This window comes from Eptatretus burgeri, chromosome 8 (genome assembly GCF_056783735.1).
Source record: "Eptatretus burgeri isolate ZD-2024b chromosome 8, Ebu_testis_v1, whole genome shotgun sequence".
In the NCBI taxonomy this organism is placed as follows: Eukaryota; Metazoa; Chordata; class Myxini; order Myxiniformes; family Myxinidae; genus Eptatretus; species Eptatretus burgeri.
In genome coordinates, this window is record NC_140968.1 from 90,221,128 (window position 1) to 90,237,311 (window position 16,184).

The window sequence follows — 16,184 nt, forward strand, 5'->3', positions numbered from 1 at the left end:
TATGCATACACATACACACATACATACACACACTATATATATATATATATATATATATATATATATATATATATATATATATATATATATATATATACATATGCATACACATACACACATACATACACACACTATATATATATATATATATATATATATATATATATATATATATATATATATATATATATATATATATATATACATATGCATACACACACATCTATAAACCTACACCTACACACACACACACACACACACACACACACACACACACACACACACACACACACACACACACACACACACACACACAAACAGTGCACACACGTACACAACGCACAAACACACCCATCTTACATAAGCATAAATCTAAGTGTAAATAACCTCCCTACGTTACTGTACCTTGCTTTAATCATATACAAAACAATATTTCTATAAATCGCCATCTTTTTTCGCACCTTTCATTTTTGAACTCGCAAACAAGCTTGACAAGCTATTCTGTCGGTGGTCACAAACGTTGTGATTAACTTTCATAAATACAATATTGAACTCCACAGGTTTAAATACATTACGGACACCATGTCATTTAAGCCCAAACCTTGCTCAATAGTTAACGTTTACAAAAGTTACCTGTGCAGGTAACTTTCCCGCACACTTACTCACACAACTGGAAGTTATCAATTACCTTCCCAATGGACAACCTCAGTGATCAAACTGCATTCACATGTATTTTCCAAGTTTTGTACTTCTTTCGAAATTTTGCATTTCCTTGGAGACCCTTGTGTGTATGAGAGAGCGCGCCGCGTGACATGAAATCAGTAAAACGAACAACGTCGTGATGTTGCACCATAGTGTATGAACTACTAAACACGTATTATTATTATTATGATTATTAATATTATTATTATCATCCAAATTGTATGGCGTACAGGCAACGTGCACAAACTTTGACATCATGCACAATGCTTTCGCATTGACGTTTTGCATTTTGCGTCCTGACGCTATCTGTAGCGCAATGATTATTTCCATCAATAGGCTGGGTCGCGCGTCTCCTCCATGAACGACGGTCGCAGCACCGACTCAGGAATGCAAAGTGCCTTCGGCAAGGTTTTCACCGATGCTCGTCTGCGCGGATTTTCTGTCACAAATAACTGGCACCAGTGGAGGCACCGAAGTAACAGGGTTGCCTTCATTAAGAGCATTTTCTTGATTCAAACAAGACGACACCGTGCTCACATGTTAATCTTAAACAATCTTGACCTTCTTCAACATTGATTTGAGTTTGCAAACACTCTAACGAAGCAAAGCAGCGAGCAATTATTATTATTTTATTTTTTTAGGGGTGGGTAATTCATGCCACATATAACGTGGGGTGGGGGGAAGGATTCGATGAAAGTCATCCTGCAACGGCCGATGGTAAAACAGGTGGCGTTAACAGGGTGGGTGCAGAGAATCAACTGAACGATTCACGCGTTTCCACTCTGACAATTACCGAATCTGCCCGGGTTCGAACCTTCATCGAAAGGTATCGATACGATTGGGTCGAGCTCACAATCTGTGACGGTGCACAAAATTTGATGCAGTGTAAAATGCAATACAATAGAGACCACATTATAATGCCCTAAGTGTACAAGTATGACATCATAATGGCAGTGCATTCTGTTACGTACTCAAATTGATGCTGGTGCACCAAATGTACTGTACCAAGTGGTTGCGGGTACCGTCCAGTTCACGATTGGTGCGTATCCGGCGATCTTCCAGCGTAACTATTATTTTAAAATTATTATTATCTCTGCCACCTAATGTGGACAGAAGTTATGTTTTCACCCCTGTTTGTCTATCTGTCTGTTTGTCTGTGAGAAAGATATCTCAAAAAGTTATCGATGTATTCAGACGAAACTTGGTGGATAGGTTGGGTGTGTGACAAGGACGGATCGATTCGATTTTGCTAAAGATTCAGATCCGGATGCGGAGATTAGAATATCTAAGTTATTCTTCACCATTTATAGCGCTAAAAATGAGATATAACGGGATATGTCAAAACGTTATGGACGGAGTCGGACGACACTTGGTGGACTGGTTGGATGTGTGAAGACGACCGATTGATCCCATTTTGGTGACGATCCGGATCCAGATACGAGAATTTTTTTTTGATTTCACAAGTGATTCTTCACCATTAAAAAATGGGGCCAAAAACGATATAAAGCAGGCTTTCTCAAAGAGTTATCGACATATATGGATGAAACTTGGTGGATGAGATGGGGAGGTGCCAAGAATAAGGTGATTAGATTTTGGTTCAGGTACGGATGCAGATTTTTGGTAAAGGTACCTATCAGTTGGCTGCAAAACATAAACTGTTTAGCCTGGTAGAGGTGTGGGCTCTACCGAGTGCCGTTCTCGCTATTAGTATGCATTTGTACACTTCTTTTCATGTGTTTCACATTGTTTGGTTGAAGTGGAATGACTGAAAGTGCAATTGCGTCTTCACTGCTCACAAGAAGAGCTACAAGGTGCATAAAGCAGTTACCTCTGCACCATCTATCCTCATTTCTTCCCGACTACAAAGAAAGGCGAGACCGAGGCAATCTCCAAGCAATGACAGAGGAACTTGGTATGCGCAAAAGGGGAAGGACAGGATTCCTTTCCGAGCTGCAGCTCCTTTATCCGCTCTTTTCACGTTAATGGGAACCCTGCTAGGCTGTACAAATGTAAAAAGGACAAAGGGCGACGCGAGAGATTGAAGATGCACAACTCTTTCTCAAAAATGTTCTTGGTTTTGTTTTGTGAATTACCCTCGGGGAAGGGGGTGGCACATTGCCGGTTGTGTCCATGCGCACCCGCTCGGTGCCCTTGTTCGGAGATTGGTGGGATGATCCGGTCACGAATGTCCGCACCGGTGGTGCGGAGGTGCTGTTGTCTGCAAACGTCCTCATGGATTGCCGCCAGTGTGACGCCAATTGTCGTGCAGCTCGCACAAAGCTTCCACATCACCCAATGGCTCGCTTGCACAAGTTTTACAAAGCGTGTTGCACAAGGTGTGTGTGAGGCGAGATTGTGCCACATTCGCCTTGTGCATATGCACATTGTGCAGTCCAAGCTTAGAGATGGAGCCGTCCACCCCAACTACCCCCCCCCCATTTACCCGCACCCACCACGGCCATCTTAATAAATATTTTATCGTATAAACTCACGTTTGCCTTCATGAGATAGGAATTCTATACAAATATCTCACGCGCCGGTGGGTGCACCGCAGTGCAATCTGCTCTCTACGTCCTTATTATGGTTGTTTTATTTTCTACGCACGTAAAACTTCTACCGTGCTTACTTTGCATCCACGGATGTACAGCAGCGATTTACAGGAAATTAAATAAACCTTTTGCTGGAGCCCACTCGTTTCATGAGCATTGGGTATGTGTCCAACGGTGATTGTTGTACCGATTTGCATTTTCCTATGAATGCATCAACTCACTATGTACGTGAGCCCAGGTCATTTTTACTATTTTACATTCCCTTGTCTCCTCCCTCCCCACCCCCCTTTCCTTATTTGACCTCCTACCAGCCAGAAAGTGCTCGAAACATGCAGTTGGGGTGTACTTCCCATGAAACATGAAGGAACCCCCAGTTCCCATGTTCAGAATTTCTGTCGCACCAACCGCCCTCACTAACCCATGTCGCACTAACCCTTGTCCATCTATGTCCACTATTCGCCATTTTTTCCGTTTTAGAAAATATGTGAAGGGACCATCCTGCCGTGCTGTGCGTCGGACGTTGCCAGTGCTACTGCACGGCCAGACGGAACCCGGCCTGCTGTGTCCGCACGGGGCACCCGCTGGGCTGGCGAGTTCACCAGACTGCTGGGCTCGCAGGGCATTTTGCCTTACAAACCAATCCCGCAGGGAAGCGAGAATGGCCGGTTCGTCTTCCGATCAAGTTTCTTTGAATGTTCCACAAGCACCAAACAGTAAAAGCATATTACGTTTTAGTATTGCAGTGCTCCCTTTTTCACCAAGTAGACCCTGTTTTGCTACAACCATATGAAGACGACAACAACCCCTCTCAATCCTAACCTCCACCCCCAACCTCTCCACCCTCTCGCCGCCTGTAGCTTTCGGCCATTTTTGTTGGCAGAACCAGTGACCTCTGAAAAAGACGTTTTGCTATACTCTGTAACCGAACTGTACACAAACAGCGATTTTACTTTTCAAGTGCATTCAGTGAGTGTGTCGCATGGTGAGAAATGCATGTGAAAGACCCCTCACAGTTGGCAAAATCACCCTGAGTTTTGGAGCAGCCGTAGAGGGTCACGCCGCCTGCACATCCAGGCTCCTCTAAAGGCGCCGGGCAGACCGCTGAGTCTGGATCTGCTGCCCTCCCGGGGACTAACGAAGGGAGGGCAGCACCGGGTGTGGCTCTCCAATCACACACTCCTCCGCCCTTCTCTCTCTCTCTCTCTCTCTCTCTCTCTCTCTCTCTCTCTCTCTCTCTCTCTCTCTCTCTCTCTCTCTCTCTCTCTCTCTCTCTCTCTCTCTCTCTCTCTCTCTCTCTCTCTCTCTCTCTCTCTCTCTCTCTCTCTCTCTCTCTCTCAGTCCCTGTTTCCAGGTCTCTCCCTGGGTGAGAATTTGCGGCCATTCAGTCGGTGTTACTAATATTCGGTTGAAGCAAGCGACTGACGGGGGTTTGTCCGTACAAATAGGCATCGATCGCTGGCGCTTCCAAGGCCTGCACACGGTCTGCCCGGCCCTTTGCTGGGATCCGCTGTAGTTTCAGAGGCGGCGTGGAGGTTACGGGCCGAAGACAAGCAATTTCTATGAGAGCATGTTGGGTTTGGAAGAACAATCGATTCGTCCTCACCGCCAACGTCACACTCACGAGAGCGAAAAGCGCGCATTCTGTCCTGCCAAAAACGACGTGGGCTCTCGAGGAATGGCAAATTAAGTTATTTGTTCTGGGATATTTCAGGGAAGGCGCAAAGAGTCATGGTAGGGTCCATCCGAAGAGCTCTGTGTGGATTCATCACACGCACACATGCACACACACACACACACACACACACACACACACACACACACACACACACACACACACACACACACACACACACACACACACACACACACACACACACACACTTGTGTTACAAAAGAGTGTTGAAAAGTAGCTCTTACGATTCGTACCCCAACGGGAATTTGAGTGTTCAATCAGAAGGAGAAGGATATATACCATCGTCTCGTATCGACGGGAAAAAGTGGAAAATAAAGTGAAGCTGCACTGTGCTGATGATGTCTTTTGTTTACGGATAAACTAGGAGAACAGGCTTTTTTCCCGGGAGCTTAACGAACGGCAGATACAGGTGATGATTGAACATAATTTGATCGCAGGTCACAAGCCTTTGTTGCATGCACAGCAAAAGCGAATAACTCCCTTGCCCCCCTCCCACTCCCACCACCTCTACCCCCCCCCCCACCCCAAAAACCTCTCCACAGTTTCTCTTAGACAAAGAGGTCGGCAGGAAAATTGGAGTCGAACTGCTACATATGACCACGCAGGGTCCCCACTGACACGGAGGAATGTTCGACGCTGCAGTTATTTTACTTCTGATAGAAACAAAGTCATTGGGACACAACATGGCGGCCACCACTGGAGCTATATATGGCGAATTAGTCATTGGCATTTTATTGCCCCAGAAACTTTCGTCAACAGCGCAATTTCAAAGCGTTTCTGCACACAGCGATATGAAAGCACAGTATCGGGAGGAATGAAATCCGATCGCAGCACTATTTCCAAACGTACGAATTACCCGCCATTCCACTCACGTGTAAACACACACTCCCGGGGTCTATCAACCTGCGGTCAACGGCAGTGGGCAAGGTCCTCCGTGCGGTCGTGAGACCTGGTACGTGAGCCTACCGAGCCGCAGGTGAACACACAGCACGTGCACTCTCCGGAGATATCGAGGAGATATCGATACCTCCCGAGCTACAAAGGACGAGCCGTTTTCCCATCCCGCTACCAGCGATCACCTGCGCAGCCTGTTGACCAGGGGTGCAATCAGAACGTCTTGCCGTGCTGTGCGTGCGTGCGTACGATGTCGCCAGTGCTACTGCCGCTATTAAATAGAACGTGGCTGACAAATTATGCTTTCACCGATGGTCGACGAGAGTGGCGAGCCGGTGTCCCAAGCAGCCGCGGAGCTCGAAGAGATGGTCTTTTTATGCCGTGCTCGCTTTCAGGCACACGTTTGAGTCTTTTGCTATACGGTCCATTCTCAGGGCCATTCAATGACCCATTAAGCGCAGCATGTGAAAGCAGAACGCGCGGTCGCCAACTGTTTGATATTTTACCAAAAAAAGAAGAGAAAACCATTCTGCTTTTATAGAGACAAAGCGTCATACGCAGCAGGTCTATGCGATTAGCAAGACCCGACGGGGTGGGTCGTGGGTATGTGTGTGTACGACCCCGCACACGCGACCATGTTTAGCCTCGACCAAAACGCGTCCGTGGACGTCGTCTCCAAATCGCTTCGTTTTGAATGAAGAATCGCCGTTGGATTCGAACGCAGCACGGTGCGAGCCGATTGTACGATCACCTTAAAGGACAACAATATGACGGCCAAAATAAGGCGAGGAGAGGGGCTTCTGACGAGGCACTCCGAATGGGACGCAAAACTTTTCATTTATTTGTTTATTATTTTGAGAGAGGCTGGGGGATCGTTGGAGATTGGGAGAAAAATCATTCGACGAGGATCGTTCGCGGACCGTCTGCAGCCGAATCCGTCGGTCGGAAACGTGCACAATAGCGAACGCGTCGTGCCAGGACAATGCGTAAAATTGAGCATCAAAAGGGCCGAATGAAGGACAGCAGCAAAAGAAATATAAATGAATAAAAGAAGGGAAATCGTTTGAATGATGTGGAGAGGAGTGAATGACAGAGGGAATGCTGAATGCTTTACCTGGAGCTCCGTGCATGGCGAGGGGCGGTGGGTAGAATTTGTCTGCGGGGAAAGGAGACGGCATCGGTGTGCCGGCGTGATGCGCGCTGGGGCCGGCGATGCGTCCGGCACGGTAACCCAGGGAGCTTGCGTGGTGGGCCAGCGTGGCCGGATGGGCGTGCGCCAGATGGGCCAAGGAGCCGCCTTCCCTGGGCATCAGTGAGCCGGGCATCTGCGAGGCTCCGGCACCGTGCGCTCGCCCGAAGTCGCGTCCGTCCATGTCGCACTCGTTCTGCTCAGGCGCTCAGAGTCAGCGCGTCCTCCATGAACGTCCCGGGTAACCGGGATCGCAGGGCGCTGTTCCTCTCCGCATCTACGGACACAAAACACGGGCCCTGTTGTTGAACCCGTCGACTGCAGCAACTCCCTTCACAACACCTGCAGCGAGCGCGTGATCTCTATGGCACGAGGCGGAAAATTGTTAGCAGTGTCTCTGTCTGTCTCGTCCGTCTCTGTCTCTCCCTCTTTCTTTAGATGGAAACTCGACCCTTTGTGAGTTGTTATTTTTTTATTTTTTGCTCAGTTGCGGGATTGGGAAGAGAACTCGGAATGGTCGGCTCGTCGTGAGGCCCCGCACCTCCCGCCACCATAGAGGCGGACTCGCAAACCTTGCACTTTTTACGCGACGTCGAGTGAGCGCGCCTGCCGTCGGCACCACCGCCGAGCCCTCGGGCCGCACCGCCGGGTCCTCGGGCCGTACCGCCGAACCCTCGGGCCGCACCGCCGAACCCTCGGGCCGTACCGCCGAACCCTCGGGCCGCACCGCCGGGTCCTCGGGCCGCACCGCCGAACCCTCGGGCCGCACCGCCGAACCCTCGGGCCGCACCGCCGAATCTTCCTTCCTCGTCTTCCCTTTTCGCCTGTCTGTACAAGCGTGTTGCTGGAAAACAGCCGCGCCGCACGCGGCTCCTCACGTTCGTCAGGCCGACCAGCGAATTCGCGCAATTGCTCCTTCGCGAGAGGCCGGCTCCGACCGTGTCGTTTTACATTAACGGGCCGCGCACAACACCCGATACATGTCGGTTTAACAGAACGTCGCGTCGTTGGTAACTACACGAGTGAGAACATGGTGTGGTCGCTTTGAGTGTCGCTCCACTCGGACACAGCCCTCGGTCCGGTCCCTCTCGACTCTGCCTCTACTCTGTGGTGCCGAGCAGGTTCGACTCACGTCGGGGTCTCGTCCGTGCAATGCGCCGACCGAGCGGTCTGTGCGGCCGCAGCACGTCGGCCTCGGCGATCGGAGCGCGGGAGGTTCAAGGCGCCGAGCGCCACGGACGCGCCTCGATGCCGCGGGAGCCCGGGAGGTGCGTCTCCGTCTCGACCCAACCCGGACCCGGCACTTTCCTTCCTGCCTGCGGAGCACTAAAGGCGCCGGAGCGCGCTCTGCGCAACTAACCTTCGGGTTCATGTGTAATCCATGGTTAGCACGATCCGAAAACCTGAATGGCCAAAGCTTTTGCAGATGCGAAGCGGCACACGGCAGCACGGAGGCACGCGGTAATTACATAGAGTCCACTTTGGGGGGGCCGCGGAGGGGCCCGGAGGAGGATGGGGGGGCTTTATCTGCCTCGGCGACGTCTAGATTGTACTTTCCTGAACGTCTCTCGCTCGCCGAGCCGGGGGTTTGAATGCCGGAATAGTTTTTTGTTGTTCCAAAGCTTGTCGGGACAATGAGGGTGGGGGAGGGGGAGGGGGAGGGGTGGATTTCGGGCCAGGGTGGGGTGAGGACCACGGTGGGGGCCGGGGGGGAAGGGGGCGCATGGTTAACGCTGTCCATCAGCCTATGTAAACACGCCTCTGATTGGCTGGCGGCCAGGGCAGGCAGCGTGCGCCGTCGCTGCCGTTTCTAGGCAGCCCAATCTATTAAGGCCGTTTCGCGGCGGCCCGGCGTGCCATCCCCGCCTGCGCTTCGGGAGCGGCCGTTTCCAGGCGGCCCACTCCGGAACTCCCTTCCCCCTGCATCCCCATCACCCGCAGCTGTTTCATGGCGGCCCCCGCTTCCCTTCCCCCTCCAAACATCCTCTTTTTTTCTCTCTCTCTTTTCCGCTTTTTTTTCTCTTTCCTCGACGATTCGCCAACGTTTTCCCTTTACCGTTGCTCTTTCATTCCTCTTTTCCCCTTTATTCTTGCACACCTTCCACCCTCCGTTGTGAACACCTTTCCCAATATAATATATCTTGCGTCCTGTTCCTCCGAATCCGTTGGTATTTCGGTGTAAATGCTCTTGTACGAGTCCTAACTATATATATATATATATATATATATATATATATATATATATATATATATATATATATATATATATATATACATATACAGTATACACAAATGTGTGTGTGTGTGTGTGTGTGTGTGTGTGTGTGTGTGTGTGTGTGTGTGTGTGTGTGTGTGTGTGTGTGTGTGTGTGTGTGTGTGTGTGTATATACAGTGTGTGTGTGTATATTTACATATGTGTGTAGAATGTATATATATATATATATATATATATATATATATATATATATATATATATATATATATATATATATATATATATATAGTTTTCAAACTGAGATTCCACAAATGTCTTCCTCTTCTTCCTCCTTTCCACCTCCTCAAAAACGTTTCCTCGAATTCCTTCCCTCGTTCATTGTTTTTCCATTATCAGCATCGTTAACGATTTGTTCGTGTAGTATCTTTTAAAAACACGTGCAAACAATGACATGGTGTGTGCCCTTTCGGGTGCTCGTTCTTAACTTGGGGTCTGGAAGAAAAGGTGCCATTTTTATTCATCCCCTGCCTGGGTAGTTTGAACCACTCATTGTGCCTCTTGCGGCACGCACGGACCTCGTTCTGTCGTGTCGACCCCTCTGTTTCTCCGACTGTTTACGTACAAATCAAAGTCGTCGTGAGTCCTTCACTGGGTTTGATGCGTCCGTGTAAACTTGGCGTATGGTCGCGTCGTCAGGACACACGTCTGAATCCATGCGGCGGAGTTTAAGGCGCAAACACGCAAACACGCAAACACACACACACACACACAAACACACACACACACACAAACAAAAACACAGAAACAGACACACAGACAAACACACACACACACACACACACACACACACACACACACACACACACACACACACAAAAACAGACACACACAAAAACACACAAACACACAAAAACACACACACAGAAACACACAAAAACACACGCAAACACAGACACACACACAAAAAAAACAACACAGAAACAGACACACGCAAAAAACACACACACACACACAAAAAACACACACAGAAACAGACACACAAAAACACACACACGCACACACAAACAAAAACACACACAAAAACACACACACACACACACAAAAAAAACACAAAAACACACACACAAACACAGTGGATTTTACATGAACCTGCTCGGTTATCGGTCATTGTTGTGCCGTTTGAACGTGTTCAATGCAATCGGATGATATTTCAAGGTGATGCCGACGTCGCCTTGAGCCCGACTGCTGGTCCGTGAGTCCATCACGATTTTGCGCATTAATGGAATATTTGTGAACACGACAGCGATACGTGTCCCTTTCTGTGCTCATTCTATCGGGTACTCACGAACGGGTTTAATTGTGAACCGTCTGATCCAGGTTACGATGCACAATGTCGGCTGTGTTTTTGTAACAGCGCGTGATCGCTGTGCACGACTCACCCTTTCGGGTGCTGTGCTCTGATCGCGACCTGCAAACATTATTGTAGTCGCTCCCGTTTGCCTGGTGTTTAAAACGAAGCACGACCGAAAACGCCGTTCGATCCCGCTTGTTGATTTGAGGTTTTATAACCATTTCACGTGACCGTTTCGAGCCGTCGTTTGAACGCTAACCCGACGATACGAGCCTGTACCCATCTTGCCTGCTTCTCTCCCTTCCTCGATCCAGTGCGACCCCTCCTCCAAGCGACGCCTCCCTCCCCCAAGCCCCAGTGCGACGCAGAGCGGCGCAGCGGGATGGAGGCCGAGAGCGCTCAAAGAAAGGATGGCGGAATGGAGGCGCGGCCTGGCGTTGCCGACAGCAAGCGGCCCGAGAGGGGTTTTTTGCGGGGGCGGGAGAGAGAAGGGGGAGGGTGTGAGCTTTGGCAGCAGGGACCGGCATCGAGCCAGTACGCTGGCGGCGGATCTGCTCGAGGAAGCGCCTCCGAGACTCCTCGCCGAGGCACTTCATCCTCGGAGCTGCTGCGCGTCTTGTCGTCCTCCTCATGCGCGCGCGTCGCGCCGTCCGTGCACGACCCGGCAGCAGAGCCGCGCAGCTTGCATCGCCCGGGGTAGGGACGCCGAGCCGGCTTCATTTGACCGTATGGTTTGGGGCAAGGCTCTGGCCGGCGGATAATTAATGCGGAATGACGGACGGCCGGGGATGAATGCGGCCTGCAGGGGGATTAGCTATGAGCAATGAAGCGTTGCTGAGTGACGGCTTTCTGCCCGCCTCGTCTCGCCCTGTGTTCGCGCGCGGACTCGGAACGACAACTCGCAGCGACCGAGCGGGCAAGGCCGGGGTAGCGCGGGAGTGTGATCGCTCCCTGCGTTAACCGGTAACCGCGGGGTAATCCAAGACCGTGCTGGCGTGCGAACGCCCTTGACGAATGGCGGGACGCTCTCGCAAATACCCGCCCGAGGTGAACCGCTCGTAATAGATGGTAACCAAGGCTTCGCTGTTATGTCATCTTCCAGTCGTCCTTTATCGGAGAAAATCTGCATTTCTTGAAATGGCGCGACCCAACGACGTCTTCCGCGGCCCTGAGCAGTCGCACAACCCGGCCGTAAATCAGCGGCGTCGTGCGCACCGCCGTTTCTGTGCCAGATTATTCATGCGGACCGTTTCTGCGCAACACCGTATTCGTGCGGACTGGAGTCGGGACCGACGTCGTGCGTACCTTTATTGTGCAGCAGCCCAATTTCGGGCGGCCCGACAGTTTTTGTTCGACCCATAATTTTGCGCGGAAGGTCGTGCGCCCCGTGTTGTTGCAGCGAGTTGGATATTCCCGCAGCATTTGCGTTTTCCGTATTTGCTCGGGCCGTCGTTTTTTTTTGTGACCCCTATTCGTGCGGCCCGTTTCCATGCGGCCCGGAATTCGTGCGGCCCGTTTCTGTGAGCACCTTGTGCTGCGTCCTGCGTCCATCGCTCGTAGCTCGCGCAGCGCACCCGTCGAGGCTCGCTCGGCGATGGCGTTCCTCGGAGTGACTCCGCGTCCACTGCACGCTCGGTCGAGCTCTCGCGGGTTCTCTAAATCATGGCGCGCATTCCAAACACGTCTGCTTTTTCATATTTGTTTAACCTACAGGTTCGGGCAGCGCCTCCACGGGCAATCCGGGAGAAACTCGCAATGCACGGCAGTTCGGTTCAGTCCGGCTAATCTCGAGGAAAAAATAAATGTATCAATCGATTGAAATTAGCAATTCTGCTTTTCACCAAAATCAATTGAAAACAATAAGGCGCGAGTTCTCCATCATCGGTTTCTACCCATAAGTATCCTATATATTGAACAATTTCGACCGTGGCAGCGCCCGAAGGAATTCATCGTGTACCTCCTGATACGCACCCAGGATAACAGGACAACCAGCTCTGGTTACGTCGTCTACGAACTGAGAATTCCGTTGCCATTTATTTACCTTGACTGTACATTGTGTAACTTACGGTGTGCATGCAGTGTGAGGAGTCGTCGACGTAGAATTGGAATCGCAATTTCAAGAGAGCGACCAATTGTCAATACCGCAGCCGTGTATAAATCCTCACCTCGGTATTCACGCAATTTGACGGTAACAAAACATCAAAATACTTGTTCTGTCGTGCAGGGAGATGATGAGATCCAAAACAGTCCCAATAAAGCAATTACGCATGGCCGAAACACACACACACACACACACACACACACACACACACACACACACACACACACACACACACACACACACACGTGTGTGCGTGAGTGCGTGTGTTTGGAATGGGCTGTATTAATTCTGAACCCTTGGTTTGCCGACGGGTAGGAAACCCTTCGAATGTTCAGTTCAGACTCAGTACGCTGACTCAGCTTGTGAGGAGCCTGAGGGTGGACGTTGCTTTGATCCGCGTCGAGTGTGGACGCCTGTCCGAACCTGTCCCAACCTGTCTGCAGTATAAGTGGGACGGCATTTACTTTGCGGTCATCTGTGCAGAGTCATTCCACATGTTATTCCTTTCTGCCACTTCGTCCTCGTGTCATTCACGGTACTTTTGAGACTCGTTGGTCGCGCAAATATGTGGTTCGTCCCCTCCTCGCGCCGTTTCGACGCCTTTTGCTTTTGTGACCCAGCACGCCGGTCGTCGCGGCCTGGTGTCTGCGAACCGGGATGGCCATATTTTGTTGCAATAAAGAATAGTCATGCCTTACAAGTGCCTTTTGATGTACGTTGTTTGTAAGTGTTTTTGAACGCACCACACAACACCCACTGTTGGAACGAGCGTCCTTGTAGTGTTAAGGGAAGCAGGGAAGCGGACACGGCATCGAGGCGTTTGGTAGAAACGTCATGTACCGTCGACGAGGCTCACCATCTACTACTGTGAACGTCCTCAACCTTGCAGGGCCCTCTACGGTTTAAATTACTCAATAACTCGGTGCAGCCTCTGCTCACCTCGGGCCGTTAACGCGTAAGCGTCAGTGGAGGCAAATGCGCAATTCCCTTCGTCGTTTTGGGCGGCGTTTGAAATGGTTTCTTCTGACGGCACAACATCTGAAACCCATAATGATGTCACCTTTCCAGCAAAAACAATCGCCCGTCTGTCGTATCGACTTCCAAGATTAAATGTTCAAACATTCTTGCCAGGCCAGCAGATAAGGACTCACGGAGGGGGTGGTGGAGGGCATTGTGTCGTTTTGCAATGGTTGTGCTTTCAGACTGAAGGAAATGCCATAAAAAATGCGCATTAGCTGCACGAACACGTGACCTCAGGACATCTTTGTAAATATGAGACAAAAGCGTCGACTTAACCCCACTGGAGTGTGCAAATGAATCCGTTAAATGCACGGGACGAGCTAAGCGGACGGTCGGTGCGAGTACGCACACCTCACCTTCGGAAAGCTCGAACCTGTGCAGTCGTGTAATGGAGTGTTCGTGCACATTTCCGTCGTTAGATGCGATTCTCTTCGGAAGTAAATAATATATTAACACCATGTGTACACGAATAGATGCAGCTATAAATACGCAGCTTGCCTGTTTGTCCGTACGCAATTCGTTACTCGTCCGTACGAACACCCATCCCTCTGCTTGAAACGATCGACAGCAAATAGACACTGGTTCTTGAAAACGTCGACACGAACTGGAACTTGACAGCACCGACTTGCACGAAAGATGTTGCGTTCCCTTCGAGTGTCTTCCCTTGCTCGCTGGGTGTCGTTGCGTCTCCAACGGGCGCTTCCAATATCTTGCTTCGCAGCTCTTGTTCTTTGGAGCGAACTCGCACGAACGTCTATAGGTCACTCCCTGTTCATTGTTTCCACTTGGTACAAACAGCATGTCCTGTGCTTACACGGACGGATTGTAAGAAGTGTTGCAATACGTGCGATTACTTTAAAAAAACGCTCATTTTAAGGCGACCCCGGTTGCGCACGATAGATTATACATGAATGCGCATCGTGTTTCATGGAACTCTTCTCTTCTTTGCTGCTTAAGCTGTCGAAGAAGAGAGCGAAGGGATGAAAAAGGAGATAGACTTTAACATCGCAATTCAGGAAACTGTCTATCAGAGGAAAAGATGGTCCGTGTCCTCATACATCAAGGACCCAGGAGTGACTGGTAAGTCCGCAGCTTGGAAAGTCCTGAACGACTATATTGACAGAGCAATGTCCCTTAGCTTTTCTACTTTTATGTCACATCACAGACTTAACACAACAGTCTTATAAACAATAAATGATATTACATAGAGTCTGACGACATGGTGTGTGTGTGTGTGTGTGTGTGTGTGTGTGTGTGTGTGTGTGTGTGTGTGTGTGTGTGTGTGTGTAAGTATATGTACGCACACTCAGCTCTCATCTGTCTAACTCGGGTTCGAATCCCGACCCAGCTGTAAACTGTAATCCCGGTGTTTTGCAGGCAGGGTGAGTCATCAAAGTGTGTGTCGTCTCTCGGATGGACATTAAACTGGGCGCTCCATCTGCCGGAATTATCTGTTAATGTTAAAGATCCCACGGTGTCCTTCACGAAGAGTCGGCGAGCTATCGCCGGCACCACGACCAAATTACAAATTCATGCCCTAACTACTGCTGCGAAGGCAACAGCAAACTACCCAGTAGAACTCTTGCCAAGAAATTGCCTTGGCAGCACCAACGCTCTGCAACAGACTATGATACATCAGAATCAGACTACACACACACACACACACACACACGTTTGTTCACATCACACTGACCGGACAATGGGCAGAAAGTTTGAATAAAGGAAACGCCTCCACAAAGAATGCTTTCAACCACATTCTTGGAACAAAATAAATGAATAATGGAATAAAGTTTTTTACATCTTATACTACTCATTGTTTGCTTCCAATTACTTCATTAAATGGCTCGGTTTGGAAGAGTTCCCTTCTGAATCCCTGGCTCGTAGCACAGAGAACCAGGTTTACATCTTGTATACCACAATCGTTTGTCCATCGTCTCCCAATGTCCTTGTAATACACGATAACGTACACCGACGCCTCTGTCCCCCATGTGACCGATGTCCAACGTCTTCCACGAGCCAAAGATGGTTTAAAAAAGAAATGTATTCATACAAATGATACAAAGCGAGGTATGTTTATTTACCTTCCCCAGGTAGATATTTCCAAGGCTATAAAATGGTTCCTATTGTTGTGCAAAATCCATGTTCTTGACTCATCGTATACACCGTTGTGAGGGTGGCCTCGACAGAGAGACAGAGAGAGAGAGAGAGAGAGAGAGAGAGAGAGAGAGAGAGAGAGAGAGAGAGAGAGAGAGAGAGAGAGAGAGAGAGAGAGAGAGAGAGAGAGAGAGAGAGAGAGACAGAGACAGACAGACAGACAGACAGACAGACAGACAGAGAGAGAGAGAGAGAGACACACACACAGAGACAGAGAGAGAGAGACAGAGAGAGAGAGAGACACGGAGACAGAGAGAGACACAGAGAGAGACAGAGAGAGACAGAGACAGAGACAGAGACAGAGACAGAGACAGAG

General features: G+C 49.7%; 1 protein-coding gene and 1 long non-coding RNA gene across 8 annotated transcripts in view; one reads left to right on the forward strand and one right to left on the reverse strand.

Moving 5' to 3' along the window:
- The window catches only part of TNRC18 (trinucleotide repeat containing 18), a 136,195-nt gene extending 127,570 nt beyond the window's left edge, over positions 1-8,625 (reverse strand). For 5 of the 7 annotated variants that reach the window (XM_085892940.1, XM_085892939.1, XM_085892943.1 and 2 more), the window contains exons 1-2: positions 8,388-8,624; positions 6,953-7,304 (exon numbers count right to left, since the gene is read on the reverse strand). In XM_085892940.1, coding sequence (XP_085749066.1) covers positions 6,953-7,211 — 259 coding nt within the window. In that variant the 5' untranslated portion in view covers positions 7,212-7,304; positions 8,388-8,624. Of the gene's footprint in view, positions 1-6,952; positions 7,305-8,159; positions 8,349-8,387 lie in introns of those variants that run through there. The other 2 variants (XM_085892944.1, XM_085892938.1) reach the window with 2 other exon arrangements.
- Positions 8,626-10,443: 1,818 nt separating this feature from the next.
- LOC147022252 (uncharacterized) lies at positions 10,444-15,894 on the forward strand. Its single transcript, XR_015061131.1, has 3 exons — positions 10,444-11,289; positions 14,672-14,794; positions 15,092-15,894. It is a non-coding gene; the product is annotated as an uncharacterized LOC147022252 (long non-coding RNA).
- The last annotated feature ends 290 nt before the right edge of the window (positions 15,895-16,184 follow it).